General features: G+C 50.6%; 1 protein-coding gene across 2 annotated transcripts in view; it reads right to left on the reverse strand.

Moving 5' to 3' along the window:
- Nucleotides 1-17,908: 17,908 nt before the first annotated feature.
- Nucleotides 17,909-19,749, reverse strand: part of ZFAT (zinc finger and AT-hook domain containing) — a 192,232-nt gene continuing 190,391 nt past the window's right edge. For both annotated transcript variants that reach the window (XM_082858914.1, XM_082858913.1), the window contains one exon: nucleotides 17,909-18,216. In XM_082858914.1, coding sequence (XP_082715040.1) covers nucleotides 17,977-18,216 — 240 coding nt within the window. In that variant the 3' untranslated portion in view covers nucleotides 17,909-17,976. The remainder of the gene's footprint in view (nucleotides 18,217-19,749) is intronic.

Here is a 19,749-nt window from a genome sequence, read left to right on the forward strand (position 1 = left end):
CCAAGAACATCTGGAATGGCTGTCCTGGGATCACCTGGGACACCTCAGGGGACAGTGGCAGACGAGATGGCCTGCATTCTTCTGGCCTGGAAGGATCCTGCACTGGTCCGCACAGGGGCACCTTGAAGACTGTCCTTATCCGTGGGGTGGGTCCTGAACCACACTGTTCTCCTGTGTCCCCTTCACCCCTCACCTCTGGGCCTCTGCTCTGTGACTTTCCATCTCCAGAGGCTGGGCTGATGGCCCTCGCGGACTCTCTTCAGTGGGCGGAGGGGAGATGGGAAGCTGAGGGTGCTGGCCCCAGGTGGGGTGGGGAGATGGCCCTGGGCCACTGTGCTGGGTGCTGCCAGATCGTCACCCAAGGGCTGGAGTCTGAGCTGAGGAGCTGGACAAACGTCAGGGTCACAGGGAGCTCGTGAGGCCAGAGACAAGACTGGAGGGAGGCGAGGGGTGGAGGAGCTCAGGGCCAGGTCAGAGGCCATGTGGAGGCAGGACAGGGAGAAGTGGCTCAGGTGGAGGCTGGGGTCAAGGACAGGATGCTAAACGCTTCTTGCTGCCGATCCCTGGCTGCATCCCTTCCACTCCACACCTCATCTGCCGGCCTCCAACACCCTGTGCAAGGCTCTGCTCTTACACGCCAGGCTCCTGGGCACAAAAGCCTCTCTGTGTCCCCCATTTCTTGATTACAGGAAATCGGCTTCATTCCATGACCTTCCCTGAGTTCCAAAGGGCAGATTCAAACAGCTGCTAATCAGGGAAGGGAGGGGATGCAGAGACAATCGAGGAACAGTCAAAAGAAACAATAGTGCAGCCTTGGGGCAGGGTCCTGGTTCCCCCTCAAGGGATACGCACAACAACATCTTTGAGCTGTTTTGCAGATACTGAAACCCTCACCAGGTGGGAGAAGTTAACTGTGTGCTGCCCACAAGCACGCAGACCCCAGACCGCGTGGAACCGGAAGGTTGATGATGCCGACTCCCACTTACCTCCCCACCAACCAATCAGAAGAGTGTCCACGAGCTGATCACGCCCTCTTTGAGCCGTTACTATAACACTCCTCACTGCCCCCTCCAGGTTGGGCCACACGGTTTTGAGAGCATTAGCCCGCTGTGGCCCCCTTTGCCTGGCAAAGCAATAAACTGCAAACTGCCTTTACACATCCACACATTCCTACCTCACCCAAAACTCTGTCTCCAAGGTTTAATTCAGTGTCGGGGTACAGAGGCCGAATTCGGCTTCAGTATCATCTCCATTTAGCAGAACGGCCCCAAGAGGCTGTCACACTCTCCCACTAGGGAGGGAGGTCAGAACTGTCTCAGGTCAAATGCTTGTGTCCCCCTCTGCTGCTCCCACGTCAGCCAAAGTGAGCCTCTACAATTGCTCCTTTACTGCCTTCAAAGTGTTTCCACGCCACAGAAGCAAGGGACAAGCTCAGCCGAACCGAAGAGACTCCCTCAGTTGAGAAGAGGGAGCTGAGAATACAGAGAGTTCACAGGACAGAGCGCCAGAGAGAGGAGCAGGCTGCACACAGAGATGCCCAGAGACCTGCAGCGGGCCCTGCGGTCAGCAGCAGAACAGCCTCCAAAGACGGCCACGTCCTAATGCCCGGACCCTGTGAACACGTCCAGAGACCTGCACCGGGCCCTGCGGTCAGCAGCAGAACAGCCTCCAAAGACGGCCACATCCTAATGCCCGGACCCTGTGAACACGTCCAGAGACCTGCAGCGGGCCCTGCGGTCAGCAGCAGAACAGCCTCCGAAGACAGCCACGTCCTAACGCCCGGACCCTGTGAACACGTCCAGAGACCTGCAGCGGGCCCTGCGGTCAGCAGCAGAACAGCCTCCAAAGACGGCCACGTCCTAATGCCCGGACCCTGTGAACACGTCACTTTAAATGGCAAAGGGGAATGAAGGCTGCTCATCAGTGGACCTTAAAACAGGGGATGGACCTGGATGATCTGACCCCAGCTGGGGCAGAGAGATGAGATGACAAGGAGAGATCTTAAGTGTGAGAGGCCTCAACCCACCACTGCTACCTCTGAGGACAGAGCAAGGGGACCATGAGGACGGAAACGGCCCACGGGTCACAGCCAGCAAGGAAACGGGGACCTCAGAAGGAACTGAATTCTGAAGGATCTGAGTGAGCAGAAAACGGATTCTCCACTTGCTCCAGAATCCAGAGGATCCTAGAGCAGAGCCAGAGTAGCATCTCCAGAGGGAGCACAGCCTGCCGACACCTTGGTCTCAGCCCATGGAGACCTATGCTGAACTTCTAACTTTCAGAACAGGAAGACGATAAATTTGCGTTGTGTAAGCTGCTAAGCTTGTGGTAATCTGTTACGGCAGCGATAAAAAATGAATTCAACCCCCTTGAGTACTCTGATCAACTCATGCATGTGAGAAGACTACCAAAGGCTGGGCAAAAAGCATCTGAGTGGATTAAAGGGAACAGATCCCAGGGATCATGGAGGGCCCCGCCTTGTGTACTGACTGGATGGAGTCCCAACGGAGCCGTGACCAGGGGGAAGCAGAGACTTGGTTTCCGGATCTGGTTCTGCCCTAACTCATCGGTTGCCCTGGGCAAGACACACCTCCCCGGCCAATATCCATCAAGAAGGGAATGCTAAATAAACTACAAGGAGCCAGTACATGGAAGACTGCGCCACCTTTCCGGGATGAGGTAGATCCCAGTGTGCAATGCATAAAGTTCTCTAGTTCTCCACACACGTGGATGTGTAAAGGCAGTTTGCAGAGCAACGCATACAGAGTAACAGTGCTTATGTGTGCTAAAGGAGAATGATACAAATGTATGTGTGTGTGTGATATACATTTTTATGTATGGTATATGTCTATATATTACATATAGACATAAAACACATTGAAAAGGGGTCTATTTTGCACACAGCCACCCAGCAGTCCTTTTAAAACATGAGTTGGTTCATGCCCTCCTCATTCCCAATGCTCCAGCAGCTTCCCAGCTCACAGAGAACAAGACACAAAGTCTTTTCCGTGGCCCACAAGGTGCCCTATGTTCTCGCTCACTCCCCCCCCAACCCCGAGGCCTCCCAGGCCCTCCCCACGCAGCACACTTGGCCACAGTGCCTCCTGCTGCCCCTGGACCAGGTGAATCTGCAAAGCCCGCACCTGCCTTCTGCTGCCGGGCACACCTTCCCCAGGTGTCCGCCTGGCCCACACCCTCGCTTCTCGCAGGCTGCTGCTGCAATGTCTCTCATGGAAGGAGTCTTGGTCTAAAATAACACTTCTTCCCCAGCAGCTTCCCTCCCCTGCCCCGCTCCACTTGTCTAAAGAGGACTCATCATCCTCTAGTGAGTTTTAATCTCCTCTGCATATGCTCACTTACAGCTTCACTCCCTCAACTAGAATATAAGCTCTTAGAGGAATGCCAGGAACATAGTAGGTCCTCCATAAATATTAATTAAATGAATCAACAAACAGATAGCAAACCACACCGAGTGATACAGCCACTGTGGAGAACAGTATGGAGGCTCCTTAAAAAACTACAAACAGAACTACCATACGACCCAGCAATCCCACTACTGGGCATATACCCTGAGAAAACCGTAATTCAAAAAGAGTCATGTACCACAATGTTCATTGCAGCTCTATTTACAATAGCCAGGACATGGAAGCAACCTAAGTGTCCATCATCGGATGAATGGATAAAGAAGATGTGGCACATATATACAATGGAATATTACTCAGCCATAAAAGGAAACGAAATTGAGCTATTTGTAATGAGGTGGATAGACCTAGAGTCTTTCATACAGAGTAAAGTAAGTCAGAAAGAGAAAGACAAATACTGCATGCTAACACATATATATGGAATTTAAGGGAAAAAAATGTCATGAAGAACCTAGGGGTAAGACAGGAATAAAGACACAGACCTACTAGAGAATGGACTTGAGGATATGGGGAGGAGGAAGGGTAAGCTGTGACAAAGTGAGAGAGAGGCATGGACATATATACACGACCAAACGTAAGGTAGATAGCTAGTGGGAGGCAGCCGCATAGCACAGGGAGATCAGCTCGGTGCTTTGTGACCACCTGGAGGGGTGGGAAGGAGGGAGATGCAAGAGGGAACAGATATGGGAACATATGTTTATGTATAACTGATTCACTTTGTTATAAAGTAGAAACACACCATTGTAAAGCAATTATACTCCAATAAAAAAAAAACACCAAAAAAAAACCACACCGAGTAGTCGCATGTTGGGAGGAGATAAGAGTTGCTCTGGAAGAGAAACTCTAGCTTTATCTGTAACGTCTAAATTGTGTACAGTGAGAATGTTTTCTTGGATTACTTGAGAAATTAAACATTAACAAATATTTAGGAAAAGGCCATTATAGTCCATTGTGATGAGTCCTTCGCAGGAGGAGGGGTGCTTCTCTGGGAACTCACAGGGATCTAAACTGGGAACTGAAGGGACTTCCCTGGTGATCTAATGGTTAAGACTCCACGCTTCCACTGCAGGGGGCACGGGTTCCATCCCTGGTCGGGGAAGTAAGATTCCCCACGCCATGCGGCACAGCCAGAAACAATAAAAATAAAAAAATAAATTGGCCACTGAAGAATGGGCAGGAGAGAGGAGAGTAGTAAGAGGGTTCCAGGATGAGGGAACGGTGTGAGCAAAGGTGCGGGGGTCAGATGACCGAGGCACAGCTAGGCTCAAAGTCAGGTTGAATGGAAACATACAACTTGCTCTCTTTGGCGATGCTGCCTGAACCTGCAATCCGCCAGGAGCTTGTGCTACAATACAGACATTACAAATCAAGGCACAGCTTCCCCGCTTCCTTCACTGAAAAAGTCTTAACACGGAACAAACACGGAAGTTCTGTAATGGGAATGAACAGCCTGCTTGATGACCAAGTCAACTTCCATTCTGGCCTGGAGCCAGGTCTGGCCTGGATGGTAACCAGTGGTTGGTAACTGGGAACTCGTCCTCAGACCCGGCTCCGTAGTTCTCCATGCAGGTCCTCTCGAGCCTGGGCTGAGGAGGGCGAGTGCCTGGGGGGCTGGAGGTTTGGGGGTTGAGGGGAGGGAAGGGGCAGAGACTAGGGCCACACCAGCTGCTCCGTGATCCATGGGGGAGACACTAAGCCCCAGGTGCCTGCGGATGCCCACACGCTCCACACCCGCCATCTTCCTTTTCTTCTTTCTCTACCTGCCTTCCCTTGTCTGACTTCTTTCTTTCATCCACAGGTATCTGTTGATTCCTCCCCTCCCCGTGTCCACCCCCGGCCATGTTCTCACTGGCCTTGGCACCTGTCAGGCCCTCCATCTGGCTAAAGTCTGGACAACTTCAAGGATTTGGCTGCAGAATGTCCAGCACCCCGAGGAAGCCTGGCCCTCCAAGGCGGGTTGGGGCTCCCTCTGCGATGTCTCCACAGCCCTTGGAAACACCTCCATCGCTTGACATTGACATTGCCCAGTGACCTGCTTTACCAGATGGGGAGACTGGGTGGGGCTTGGATGGACTCACGTTCACCTCTGCACGCCCGCGTCTCAGGGCAGGATGAGTTCTCGGTAAATACATTTTAAAAAGAAAACAAAGTTGGATTGACTGTGCGAGAGTCCATGGGGAAAACGCTAATTAGACTATTTCATCCACATCCGGGGGAAGCTGACTTCTCACCCGCAGGAGGCAATCACGGCAGGTGAGGAGAGGAAAACACCAAGGGGCTCCATGCTGACCTGACGTGGTGCTGGCACAGATGCGGTCAAGGTGCCGTCAGGGGACCAGAGGCAGGAAAGGCTTCCAGGAGGAAAAAGGCCTTGGAGGGTGGGGAAGATTCAGGGCCACGAAGAACACACTCCTGGTTTAATGGGACCCCAAAGCCCGGGTCAAAATGCACATCCCACTCTGATGGGGGCTGGGGGTAGGGTGGATGCATTAGAGGCTGGGGGAGGAGTCAGACGACAGAGCTCAGGATTAGCAACAGAGCGCCTGTATTTGGGGAGGACGCTTCCCCAGCCTCTCCGGGAGGCGCACCCAGGCCACACTGAACCCCTAGCGCTGGCTGAGGCAGAAAGCATTCACTGCTTTTCTAAACTCGGGAAAGACCATCCACCTTAATGAAGAGTGGCCCGTCCTGGAACCGCCCATCAGCTGTTGGTGTGGCAGTAGCAGGAGGGCAGCTGGGAGTGGGGGGAGAGGAAAGGGACTCAGAGGGGGAGTGGTCCCCACCGAAGGGCTCGCTAAATGTTCCTGGGGGTCAGGCCTCGGGTGTCCGTGATCTTGGACAACAGGGAGCGCAGCAGCATCTTGATTAATCCGCAGAGAGCGCCCTGGCCTCTGCATCACCCTCTGTTCTAATTTCCCAGCGATTTCATTAAAGGATCTTTCCCTTACAAGAATGTCTCATTTTCCACCGAGCAGCGTTCAAAGAATTAGGAGTCACTAAAGCTGATCAGACTGCGGTTGTTTCCCTGTCAGAACAGAAAGGGGACAACAGGGTGACTCAGATGCCCACTGCCCCCAACCCCTTACCCCAAGCAGGAAATCGAGGCCCAGGGAGAAGGGGTATGCTCGGGGTCACACGAGGGGGCAGACTCGGATCGTGACAAACCCGTCCCCTTCCATCTCCCCTCCATCCACTCCATAAAGGGCTGTAATCTTCAACTAGTGACTCCAGTTTATGCCTCTTTAAAATGACATGATATTCATGAAAGTTAAATTAGGGTATGAGTGTAAAAGTACTTGGTTGCTGGAAATCAACATTAACACAAATGCCTTTGCAGTTCCTAAGAAGCTGGCCCTGTAGACCCAGGCACCTAGGACAGGAGTCAGTAAACAATGGTCCGTGGGCCCAATCTGACCCGCCACCTACTTTTGTAAATAAAGTTTTATTGGAACACAGACACACATCGTTTCTGTGCTATCTACTGCTGCTCTCAGGTGACAGTTGGCAGAGTTGCATAGTTGCAACAGAGACTGGATGGCCCACAAGGCCTAAAATATCTCTCTGGCTCTTTACAAGAAATGCTTGCCAAGCCCGGGCAGAAGAGGGCGGGCTACATGCCAAGCAAATCAGATGACGGCGTTTAGAACATTGCCACGGGTAATCCTGGCGCTGACCCTACAGATGGGTGAGACGTCCCCACTCACGGAGGAGCTCACCGAAGCTCAGGGAGGCAGAGGGGCCGCAGAGGCCACGGAGCCGTGAGCCGAGGACAGAGCCTTGCTCCACACTGCTACCTGATGCTAGCTCCTCCGCACCGAGTGCTGCCTTCCTACCCCGGGGTGGGCCCTCAGGGGTCCTCCAGCCCCAATCCCCCACTGCATGGTAGGGAACTGAGGCCCAGACAGCGGAAGAGCCCTCCAACGTCACTCAGAGATGGGGAAAGGGCCGAAGGCTCTCGGCTCCCAACACAGTGCTCCATCCGTCCCGTCAGGCTGAGCTGAGGTGACACAAAGGCGGGAATGCTGCAGCACCTGCTCCGAGTCCGGTGAGGCACTAGGCAGGCACCAGGCCTGATCTCCAGCCACACGGGAGTGACGAATACAAGTGTCATCATCCCATTTTTCAGATGAAGATACTGAGGCTCAGAACTAGAAAGGGAAGTATCCCAGGGCGTCCAGCTAGCAGAGCCCAGGCACGAACACGGGTTCCCCTGAGTCCCAAGTCTGTTTCTTCCAGGTGAACTGGAGCCCCGGTTCCAGGCTTCCGGGTGAACTGGAGCTGCCAGCGAAGCAGAGAAGGGCCGCCCACCTCTGTTCTCCAGGGCAGTCCTGATCCGTGGAACCCACTACCCGCCAGCACCAAGGCCGGGTCAGTGGCTCGGTCGTCCTGGAGGCTCCTAGCTCCCCCTGCTGGTGTGTGATTCCCACAGCTCCCTCTCTCTGTTGTTCTAGCCAAAAACCTGCTCTGGACTAGGGTTCAGTCCCACACTGCCCTGTACTTGCAGGTTACAAAGAGATTCCACAGGCTTTGGTGCAACCAAAATGCACACAGACCATGCAGGCGTGGAGGAGAGCTGGAAGCAAAGGGCTCTGTAGCTGGGCATGCCTGCGTTCAAATCCCTGCGGGTCACCCACAGGCTCTGATCTCCGGCAAAAGCACGTGCTCCTCTCAGTGCCCCGTGACCTCTGGGACCCACGATTCCACCTCTGTGAAATGGGCAGCCCAGGTCACCTACGGGGATCGGGAGGTGATGTATGCAGAGTGACTGAGCACTCCCCGCACGGGCAGGGGCTTGTCCTTGCAGTGGGGGAAACTGACCATGACCCCCCTGCCCCCTCCTGACAGAAGGTCCGGGTGGTGAGGTCCACAGCATCAAAGCATGAAGGCTGCCCCCAGGGGGGCAGAGCCACAGGGACAGTCTCCCCAGCAGTGGGGAGGGTATCTCAGCACCGTTAGGATGCTTGCGTCACCAATGGAGCCTAGCAGCACTTCCCACGCCCACTTGTTCCGTGCAATGAGAGGAGTCCCTTTCCCTCTCTGGGCCTCAGTTTGCTCACCTGCAAAGTGGGGCTGCTGACTATCTCCCTCAAGTTCCTTCAGCTCTGGCACCCTGTGCCTGGTTCATAGACTCTGCTGTCCTTTTTGATTACTGCCAACTGGGGAGTCACCTGTAGCTTCACCCAGCCTCTGGGGCTCCTTTAGTGGTAATCCATCCTCCAGCCACTCTGCCATTCATGCATTCAACACAGTTACGATAGAAGAAAATGATGACAATAATTGAGGAGATGGTAATAATTAACCCAGGTTGGATGCTTGTGCCGTGCCAGGAAAAGCATAGGTATCGTCTTCTCTAAGCCTCACGATGACTCGATGAGCAAGGTGCTATCGTGATCTTCATTGTAGAGATGGAAAAACTGAGGCTCAGAGAGAATGTGTGATGTACCAGCTAGTAAGCAGTGAACCCCTGGCTCCAACCTGGGAGTCTAACCTCAGACGTAACAAAGGTTCAGCTGTTCACAGTGTACCCACACTTCACAGAATGCCAGCTGATAGGTTTACAGAGACCCCTGGATGGGGCCAACTCTACTGATTGTCATGGTCAATGCATTGTGACCTACAAGGCACAGAAACCAGGTGAGCATGCCTCCCTCCAGGCCTGGCAGAAGCTGTCTTTCAAGGCTAATTTCCATCTAGGTACCCGGGCAGGATGCATGTGACCTAAGTACCCACCACAGGCAGGTGGCCACTTGTGGTTCCCTTATTAGTTTCTCCTGGTCCATCACAAGCTCCCCGAGGGCGTGGCTACTGCCTGGGGCATCTCTCCATCACCCGAGGCTACGGGTGACTCCCCAGTTTGCATCTCTCCATCACCCGTAGGTCTGCTTCTGGGACGGTCCAAAAAGAGGTGCAGAATGGAAGGACCAATGCTGAGCACCAGTGGGGGCAGCAAATACCACAGGCGACTCTGGCCTGACACGCCTTCTTCTGTCTACACCTACCTGCCCTGCCCTTCTTTGTCTGTTTTGTGATAGTTAATATACCAAACCATCACTGCCTTCTTAGCCTGCAGGAAGTGTAAGAACTGTTATCCACCACAAACCCCCAAAGCCTTAAATTGCAGCAGGAATGGTGACAGTGATAGATAAGAATTTTAAAAATCAAACCCAAACGTGTCCCTGTCATGGCTAAGGGCCAAGTTGACTTGAAAATAATTTACTTAGAAAATTTTGTGATGCATGGTAAATTAAGTCCTCCCTTCAGGATACGTTTTGTTTTTTCTTTCCTCTTCCAAAGTATTAGTCCACTTAACTGATTCCCAAAGACTTCCTGCTATGACTTACAACTATTACCACTGGGAGGAGTGGTATGCGGACCTGGATTTCATCCAAGAGCAGGATGGACAGTTCATTTTGAAATTGTAAAAGGGGCTGGTGGTGTGATGGATCTGGAATCAAACAGTCCTTTCTCTCCAACCTTGAAAGATGGAACCGAAGAATAGGGAGAAAATCATCAGTGACAACAGCTAATAAATTTTAAATACTTATTACAAGAAAAATTAATTTGCTATATTGGCCCTGTAGATACAGGTTATAAAGTAAGTCACTGTCTCCTCAAAACACGCGAAACTCAGAGCAACTAATGCAGCACAGACTTGGGGCTGCACAGCCACGGCCATGTTGGAAGGTCACGGCCTCCTTACTAGGCACTGTCTTGAGGGGCCAGAGCCGTCCTTCTCTGCCCGACACTGTGTCAAGCACCTCACAGACATTATCGTGGTGAAGCTCACTACCTCTGAGGCTAGTTGATCTTCATCTGTACCTTGGGGCAAGAACACCCACACCCCCCAGCGCTGTCCTAAGGACAGATGCAAAGGCCCCGACACAGTAAGTCGTTAACCCCTCGCAGCGATTATTTTATCATCCACATTAGGGCAATGGTGAGGTGACATAACCTAACTTCCCAAAGTGACACAAATGCCAAGAGGTGGAGTCAGGTCTTTCTTGTCTGGGCTGGGCTCCTTATTCAGAGCCCGGCCTTCACCCCCTGCGTTAACAGATGACAGCCCAGGAGGAAGGAAAGGCCATCCGGAAGCAGGGCTGGTATTAGGGCTGCCAGCACGTAACTCTGGCTGAAGGGGTGCCTAAGGAACAGAGTCAGGAAAGGATGCGACAGAACCACGCCCCCTGCCCTGCCCCGCCCGACTCCACGGGGATCCTGTAATACAGACAAGGGTCCACCTTTCTGTGTTTCCGGGGCAGGGGGCGGGTAGCCGTGCTAACATAAATGGTCTGCTGTGTCAAGACAGGTGGTTCTCTGAGAGCAATCGCTCTCCAGGGACAACCCTGCCGGGGGGACAAGGGCCAGACGATGTAATGACACAGATGGAGAGAAGCAGTCTACCGACACAGCAGAATACCATGAATGGCATCAAATGGTGAAAGTCTCTTCCTTCATCTTTCCTCCCGCCTCCTCCCCCACCTCCTTCTGTGCGGCCTTAGGTCTCGCCAGCAGGCGCCCTGCCCGCCCAGGGCCTTCTCTCCAGGCCAGATGCCCCCACTCGGGGATCTGGCTGGCTGGGGGTGGGATCTGAAGCAGGCAGCCCCCTCCCCATTTCTGGCTTCCCCTCTTACAAGCTATGGCCTGTGGGCAAGCTTCTCGACCTCCAGACACATTCCCTCTTGGTCAGATAAGGGTGATTGGGAAGCTGCCCCCCGAGGCTTGGTGTGGGAATCGGTGTCCGGCGCGTCTGCACTGGCCCTTGGGCCTCTGTGACTCGCCATTTCTCAATAGGTCGTGTTTGGTCAAGCCTGGTGTCTTGATGCCCCTTCTCTGCCTGGATCCGGGGCTCAGCTGAGGCTGCAGCGAGGCCCTCCGTGTACCCCTTGGAGCCACACCAGCGGCCCCGCTGGGTCCCTGCAGCATCCCATCCCTTGTTCGCGCCTCTGCCCGCGGACCTGGTGGTGACTTCCTTGAGCCCGGGACCACGTGTCGCTGCGAAGCTGTGCTCCCACAGCTTCACGGCCAGCGCCAGGCCACTGCAGGCAGTCCATTCGTCTTCGCTGAATCAGGGGCGAGTGGGTGCCCACGAGGCTGTGACAGGCCCAGGAGAGGCAGATGAACGAGGATGTTACCAGGTTAGTAAACAACGGCCAAACATGGGAGCCTCACCCTGCGCACAGGCGAGCAAATGACACATCCCTGTTCACGCTGCCCTCTGCCACTTGCCCGGGACTTTACCAGGAAACCACCGTGAACGACAGGAAGCAGAACAAATATGTATTGTGTTCCTACTATGTGTAACACAACGTGCCGGATGCTCAGATGTACGCAGTCAGGGTTAACCCTTAAAACGAACTAGGCAAATGGGGCGAAATCATTTACCCCATTGTGTAGATGATGAAACTGATATTCATAAAGGTTAACCAACATCACAGTGAATCATAAATGGGGAAGCAGGATTCAAACCGAAGCCCACCTTGCCTCCCAAGCACAAGGCCCCCACGACCATTTAAAGTCACTTGTGTTGATAAGTACCCAGGACTGCACATGACCCAGCAGATGCCCGGTGCACGCCCACTGAACAGCAGCCCAGCACAGTTACCATTCTTCGGGGGGGTTTATAAATTAGAAGAATAAGATCTTTTAATGATTTCAGGGTCACTGAGGAGGCAAAGAAAGCGCATGTTGGATGGGACCCTCAGAAATAACCAGCTTTCGAGGGTAGCGGCATGTAGGACTGACCCAGCCCTGACGGCACCCAGACTCTGAGCTCTGTGGTCGTTCGTGCAGACAGCCGAGAGCTCCTGCTGAGTGGCCTGGGCACCTGCCCCTCCACATCACATGATCCCACCAGTTCTGGTCCAAGGCCTTGTGCCAGGGGACCTGGGAAGGGCAGGCTCCTCCCTCCAGCCTCACCCCACGGCTTACACCGAGCACACGCAGTTAGACTTTTCCTTTTGTGCATTCATGTTGCATCTTTCCCACGAGATCATGACCACTTTGAGTGCATCGTTTGAGGGATGTTCATATTTGTGGGCCCCGTGACTAGGAGCACAAATAATAATGGATAATTACAGAGTGTGGGCCAGGTGCTCTGCTAATGGCTTCTTGGGCTCTGTTCAGTTAATGTTCTCAGTAATCTTAGGAGTTAGCAATTATCATCAGACCCCTTTCAGAGATCAGTAAACTAAAACTCAGACAGGCATAGAACACGCCATGGTCACTCAGAAAAGTGACAGAACTGGATCCGAGCCCAGACTCTCCGTCTCTGACCTGGATTCAACCATCTCAACAGAACTTACACGGATACTGGGGCAGGATTAATCTCTCTGGAATACCACTCTGACCTTTGTACCCTGGGTCTATTAAATGGCCACTGTGTCCCCATTTAATTTTATTGAGTTATGTTTATTGAATAAAATGAATATCCATAATCTCCAATATCCAACCTATTCTTCTAGGTTCTGGCTTCTGGTTGACCCTTCTGTCTTCCCCCTTAGAGGACCCACCAGCCTAACAGAAACGCTCATGGCTCACCATTCATCCTCCATGCTGTCCCACCCTCAGGGGTTAGCGCCACTGTTACTCTTCTTTGGAATCCCCTCCCTCTCCTCCAACTCCACTCCCTGCAAGTGCAAAGTCTATCTAGTTTACAAAGCCCCGATCACAGGCCACCTCCACCACGAAGCTTTCCCTAACTTATCCTGAGTGGGAAGTGTCCTTGCTTCCTCTGAGTTCCAGTGGCACTTCTTGCCTTCCTGGCTTAGGGAAAGCAGCCACTCCCCTCCTTGCATCAGAGCAGCAGCTTTTAAGCTTCCCCCAGGAGGTCCCCTCAGATCTGGCTGGGGTGAGAGGGTGGTAACAATGAAAGCCAAGTGCATGGGGCTATGGAGTCCACCCTCTTCATCCAGAACAACTACCACTTCACTTGTTTGTACATCTGCTTATACACCTGCATGAGATTTCATCTGAAGAAAGGGTTCTCGGAGGAAACAAACCTTGACCTCAGTGAGAAGTTACAACTGACACCGCACACATACAAAGGATCACAAGAAATGACTATGAACCACAAAATGACTATACACCCCAAAAATGTACAACCTAGAAGGAATGGATAAATTCCTAGAAACGTACAATCTCCTGAGACTGAATCAGGAAGAAATAAAAAATATGAACAAATTACCAGTCATAAAATTGAATCTGTAATAAAAACTCCCAACAAACAAAAGTCCAGGACCAGATAGTTTCACAGGTGAATTCTATCAAACATTTAGAGAGGAGTTAACACCTATCTTTCTCAAACTATTCCAAAAACTTCAACAGAAAGGAACATTTCTGAACTCGGTCTACGAGGCCAGCATCATCAATATCAAAACCAGACAAAGACACCACAAAAAAAGAAAATTACAGGACGATATCACTGATGAACTTAGATGCAAAAATCCTCAACCTAATATTATCAAACCAAATTCAACAATACGTTAAAAGGATCATACACCATGATCAAGTGGGATTTATTCCAGGGATGCAAAGATAGTCCAATATCTCCAAATCAATCAATGTGATACACCATATTAACAAATTGAAAAATGAAAATCATATGATCATCTCAATAGACGCAGAAAAGGCTTTTGGCAGAATTCAGTATATATTTACGATGAAGACTCTCAACAAAGTCGGTATAGAGGGAGCACACCTCAACATAATAAAAGCCACATATGAAAATCCCACAGCTAACATCATATTCAATAGTGAAAGCATTTCCTCTACAATCAGGAACAAGACAAGAACACCCACTCTTGCCACTTTTATTCAACATAGTATTATAAGTCCCCAGCAATAGCAATCAGACAAGAAAAAGAAATAAAAGGAATCCAAATTGGAAAGAAAGAAGTGAAACTGTCACTGTTTGAAGATGACATGATACTATATATAGAAAACCTTAGAGATGCCACCAAAAATCTGTTAGAACTAATAAATGAGCTGAGTAAAGTGGCAGGATACAAAATTAATATACAGAAATCTGTTGCATTTCTATACACTAACAATGAACTATCAGAAAGAGAAATTAAGAAAACAATCCCACTTATAATTACGTTAAAAAGAACAAACACCTAGGAATAAATCTAAACCAGGAGGTAAAAGACCTGTATTTGGAAAACTCTAAGACTCTGAAGACAGCACAAACAGATGGAAAGATATATCATGTTCACAGATTGGAAGAATTAATATTGTTAAAATGACCATACTACCCAAGGCAATCTACAGGTTCAATACAATCCCCACCAAAATACCAATGGCATTTTCACAGAACTAGAATAAATAATCCTAAAATTTTTATGGAAACACAGAAGACCCCAAAGAGCCAAAACACTCTTGAGAAAGAACAATAAAGCTGGAGGTATCACACTCCCTGGTTTCAAACTACACTACAAAGCCACAGTGATCAAAACAGTAAGGTACTGGCACAAAAACAGACACGTAGATCAATGACACAGAATAGAGAACCCAGAAATAAACCCAACTTACATGGATGGTCAATTAATCTACAACAAAGGAGGCAAGAATATACAATGGGGGAAAAAAATTTCTCCAATAAATAAATGAAACCTCCAGCTGAGAAAACTGGACAGCTGCATGTAGAAGAATAGAATTAGAACATTTTCTCACACCATATACAAAAGTAAACTCAAAGTGGATTAAAGACTTAAATCTAAGACCTGAAAACATAAACCCCCTAGAAGAAAACATAAGCAGTATGCTCTCTGACACCAGTCAGAGCAATATATATATATTTTTAATGTCTTCTCAGACAAGGGAAACAAATACAAAAATGAACACATGAGAATACATCAAACTAAAAAGCTTTTGCACCATAAAGGAAGTCATCAACAAAATGAAAAGGCCACCTACTGAATGGGAGAAAATATCTGCAAACAATATATCAGATAAGGGGTTAATATCCAAAATATCCAGAGAACTCATACAACTCAACATCAAAAATAAATAAACAACCCAATTAAAAAATGGGCTGAAGACCTGAATAGGAATTTTTCCAAATAAGACATACAGATGGCCAACAGACACATGAAAAGATGCTCACTGTCACTAATCATCAGGGCAATGCAAAGGAAAACTACAGCGAAATATCGCCTCACTCCTGTCAGAATGGCTGTTATCAAAAAGCAACAAATAACAAGTGTTGGTGAGGACGTGAAGAAAAGGGATCCCCTGTGCACTGCTGGTGAGAATGCAAATTGGTGCAGCCACTATGGAGAACAGTATGCCGGTTCCTCAAAAAATTAAAAATAGAACTACCATACAATCAGCAATTCCACAACTGGGTATTTTTTCAGAACAAAAACAAAAATACTAATTCAAAAAGATGTATGTACCCCTATGTTCACTGCAGCATTGTTTTCAATAGCCAATATATGAAAGCAACCTAAGTGCCCATCAACAGATGAATGGGTAAAGAATATGTGGTATATCTACACAATAGAACATTACTCAGCCATAAAGAAAGAATGGAATCTAGCCATTTGCGACACCATGGATGGACTTAGAGGGTATTATGCTAAGTGCAATAAGTTAGATAAAGACAAATACCATATGATTTCACTTGTATGTGGAATCCAAAAAACAAAACAGGTGGTTGCAGAGGGGAGAGGAGTTGGAGGGGTAAGTGAAATATGTGAGGGAGATTAAGAGGTACAAACTTCCAGTTACGAAACAAACGAGTCATAGGGATGAAATGTACGGGATGGAGAAATATAGTCAATAACTGTGTAATAACTTTGTATGATGACGGACAATAACTAGACTTACTGTGGTGATCATTTTGTAATGTATAAAAATATCCCATCACTATGTTGTGTACCTGGAACTAACGTAGTGTCGTAGGTCAATTATATGTCAAGAAACAAACAAACAAACATGACACACAGGCTTCTAAACATTAAGAGAAAAAAAATCCATCGTTTCGTTGTACCATTTATCTTTACCAAGACTGGTAGAAATCCACCACCCTTATTAGAGAAATAACTCAAAGTTCATTCTTTACTGAAAATGGGTCAGTAATGTCTTCCTTGGAAACAAAGGACAGCAAACCATTGTAGGATTAAAAATAATTCTCAAGCTTTTTCTTCATTTGTTACTGAATCAAAAGTTTTGGCTGTTTTTAGTGCCCAAAGAGCATCAAAAACGTTCTTTCAGATGAACAGTTTTGTGAACCGTCCTATGTAATATAGATGATTTCATTGTCTAGTCTAGAAATGTGAAAATCTAAAACCATGAGGCAATAGCTTGGTATTTTACAACTTAAAAGGATGGTTTATTCAAACGATTGGTTAGAATCACTATAAATTAAATAAAATTTCATTTGATAGAAAAAAGATCTTGACCTCAGTGAGCTGGACGTTGGGTGACGATGTCAGGAGACCCCGGGGCTGGACAGGGGGCAGTAGGATTCGCCTCGGTGCCTCCACAAAGCTGTCACACGGCAGAGGCGCCAAAAGGTACGGGATTTATCACGAGCACCTGGACTAAAAGGCAGTCGGACTAGAGAACATCACGGAGGCTCCTGACTGTCGGTTTACTTCTCCTCCCAAGGTGGGAAGGGGCTGCAGCAAACCCAATGCGAGGTGCCAGGACGTGGGGCGCACGACCGTTAACCTCAAACAGTGGCCCCAAAGCAAGGCTAATGCTTCAGAGGGAGAACGAGCATCACTGTCACATTTTGAGGGCCTGGGTCTCAGAGAGGGCTGTCCTGGGTGGGGTCCAAATCCCAGATTCTGACTTGGGAAGGGGAAAGGTAAACCCACCAACCTAACAGAGGAGCAGAAGTACTCAGGCAGAGAATGCTTTTATTCTATCCAACTCACCTCCATAGAGTAGGAGGTGAATAGGAGAAAGTGCATTTATTTTAAAAGCAAAAGAATTCCAAGACAGTAAGCTGAGACTACCACCTGTGATGGGAGCGGGAGGGCCGTCAAACCATCGTTACTTCACATGATAATAAGCGCCCTTGAGGCCTGAGGAGGGTAGAACTGTGTAGATAACCCCTCCCCTCTTTTCTCTCACAGGTGATTCAAACACCGTAAGGTCACTTTCTCTGACAGCTGTCTCCTGGTTACCAGGCTGCAGAGCAGTCCCAGGTAAAGATTCGGCACCCAGACAGGGGTCAAGGAGTTAGGCTGTGATTCAGGGAAGACGCCGATGAGAACTGGGGGTCTCTGTTCGACACTTGAAGCAAAGGGGCTATGCGGTACGGGCCATGTTTGGGGAGTTGAGGCACAGGTCTTTCTGGAAGCAGACGACGCGGGGGGAAGGTGCGTGTGCCTGTGCTGGGGGCAGCGCTCCTGTGTCGCTGGTGATGCCGATCCCTCGCCCACCCAAAGCCGGGCCAGGAGAGCCCCACGCGGCCACCAGGGTGGACAGCGCAGAGGAGAGCCTGGGAGAGCACTTCTCTGGGGCCTCCCCGCCCTGGCTGTCCCGGGGGCTGCACAGAGGCCGGCAGCCCTGCCCCGTGGCGCTGTCCCACACTGCGTGTCCTCTAGAGCTCCGGGGCCGGCTGCCCCACGGCCTGCTCCTCCACGGGCTGCACGGCCTCCTGCACGTAGACGATGAACTCCGAGGCCTCCCCGCCCTGCGTGTAGACGGTTACCGTCTCAATGCCCTCCACGTCGTCGGAGGACACCACCAAGTGATGCTGCTCAGCCAGCTCCACGGAGGCCTGCTGGAGGGTCTCCTGGATCATGACCGTGTGGTTGGAACTGGGCTCCTCGTCCGTGACCTGCGGGAGGGCAAGAGAAAGGTCACACGGGCCCCACTTCCAGGTCCAGCAGGACAAGAGAATCACAGCGACTGCCTATGGAGCGTCTGGCACATTCCAGGAGCTGGTCCTTCCTGCACAGAATCATCCCAGCAATGCTCTACGCTTGCTCTCACCCCCGGTTTACAGATGAGGAGAGCGGCGCTCACCGGTGCAAAGTAACGTGGTCAGGGGCCCCAGCTGGGGCTCATGGTGGAACCCAAGTTCAAACACCCAGTCCAAGCTCTTCTCGTGATGCCTCCCAGAGGCGTGGGAGTTGCCGAGGCACTCTAGGAGTTACTTCCTGCAACCGTGTAGAGGGCTGGGTGCGGGGTCTCCTGGAAAGTCATAGCTGGTCCATTTGGTGGTGGAAAAGGGACTAGTTTATCCTGGCTTATCTGTCTCTCCACACACTCTGGGAGCTCAGCTCTGTGTATGAAGAAGATCAACAGCACACCAGGCAGGAGTACACGCCCTTGCACGCCTGGTTTTGCCCAGGTGTCGTCCACCAACACTAGTGCCTCAGAGCCACGGGAGGGGTCTGCTGATGGGCACTCACTGCCCTGGGGCTCTGTCAGTGGAGGGGCCTGCTCACTCCTACGGGCGGGCCTTCCTCTGTAGCTCCAAGCAGGCAAATTCCAGACAAGGCCAAATTCCAGCTGGTGCTAAGGCCCCAGCTCCCTGACTGTGCATTCTGGTCTGTTTTACAACTGTCTTTGATTTTGAGAAGAGCAATGATACAAACAATATGGGAAAGATTTAGAAAGTGTTGAGACCCTAAGAGCTGCAGAAATGACTGAAGGATTAGAAAACCAGCCCAGGAGGACAGTGAAGGGGCCTGGACTTGCTGAGCTGGGGAACGAGAGCCCTTAGATGTAGGGAGGGATGTCACAGAGACCGGCCTTCCCCAGGGGGTCCGAAAGGCGAGGTGGAAAGAACTTTGCCCTGCACTTCGCGGGGCTTACACAGCAGCTCCCCCGCGGTTAGCTGTGAGCCTTGCCCACTCTCCCCTATGACTCTCAGGTGTCTCATCTGTAAAACAGGGACGAAAATGCCCACTTCAGAGAATGGCTAGCAGAACTGAAGAAGATTCCGTATGCAAAGTGGGTGCTTAATAACGTCACTGCACTTTTGGTGTCTTCATTCGTGTACTGAACAACGTTTTCTTAAGGTACTGCGGCATGTCAACTATTCATTCATTCAACAAAACCTTTGTCATTTTATCAGGTCCCAGTGGACTGAGCTCCGTGAGGGCTAGGACGGCACTGCCCCGGCACAGCTCTTCTCCCAGAGCCAGGTGGGCAGGGCGGATGCCTGGCACGGAGCAAGAACCCAGTATTTGTGCAACGATGCTCCACTGGGTGCAGCTGCCCTGATGGGCGCTCAGGCAGCACATGGTGGAAAACCAGTCTAGCGGGGCAGACACAGGAACCGAGCGATGCTCTGACAGAGTGCCAGGGCAGCCTCCGGACGAGGCATGGGATGGGACTCCAGGCAGAGAGGGCAGAAGGAGCA

Source organism: Leucopleurus acutus (genome assembly GCF_964270905.1).
Source record: "Leucopleurus acutus genome assembly, chromosome: 17".
NCBI classification, from domain to species: domain Eukaryota; kingdom Metazoa; phylum Chordata; class Mammalia; order Artiodactyla; family Delphinidae; genus Leucopleurus; species Leucopleurus acutus.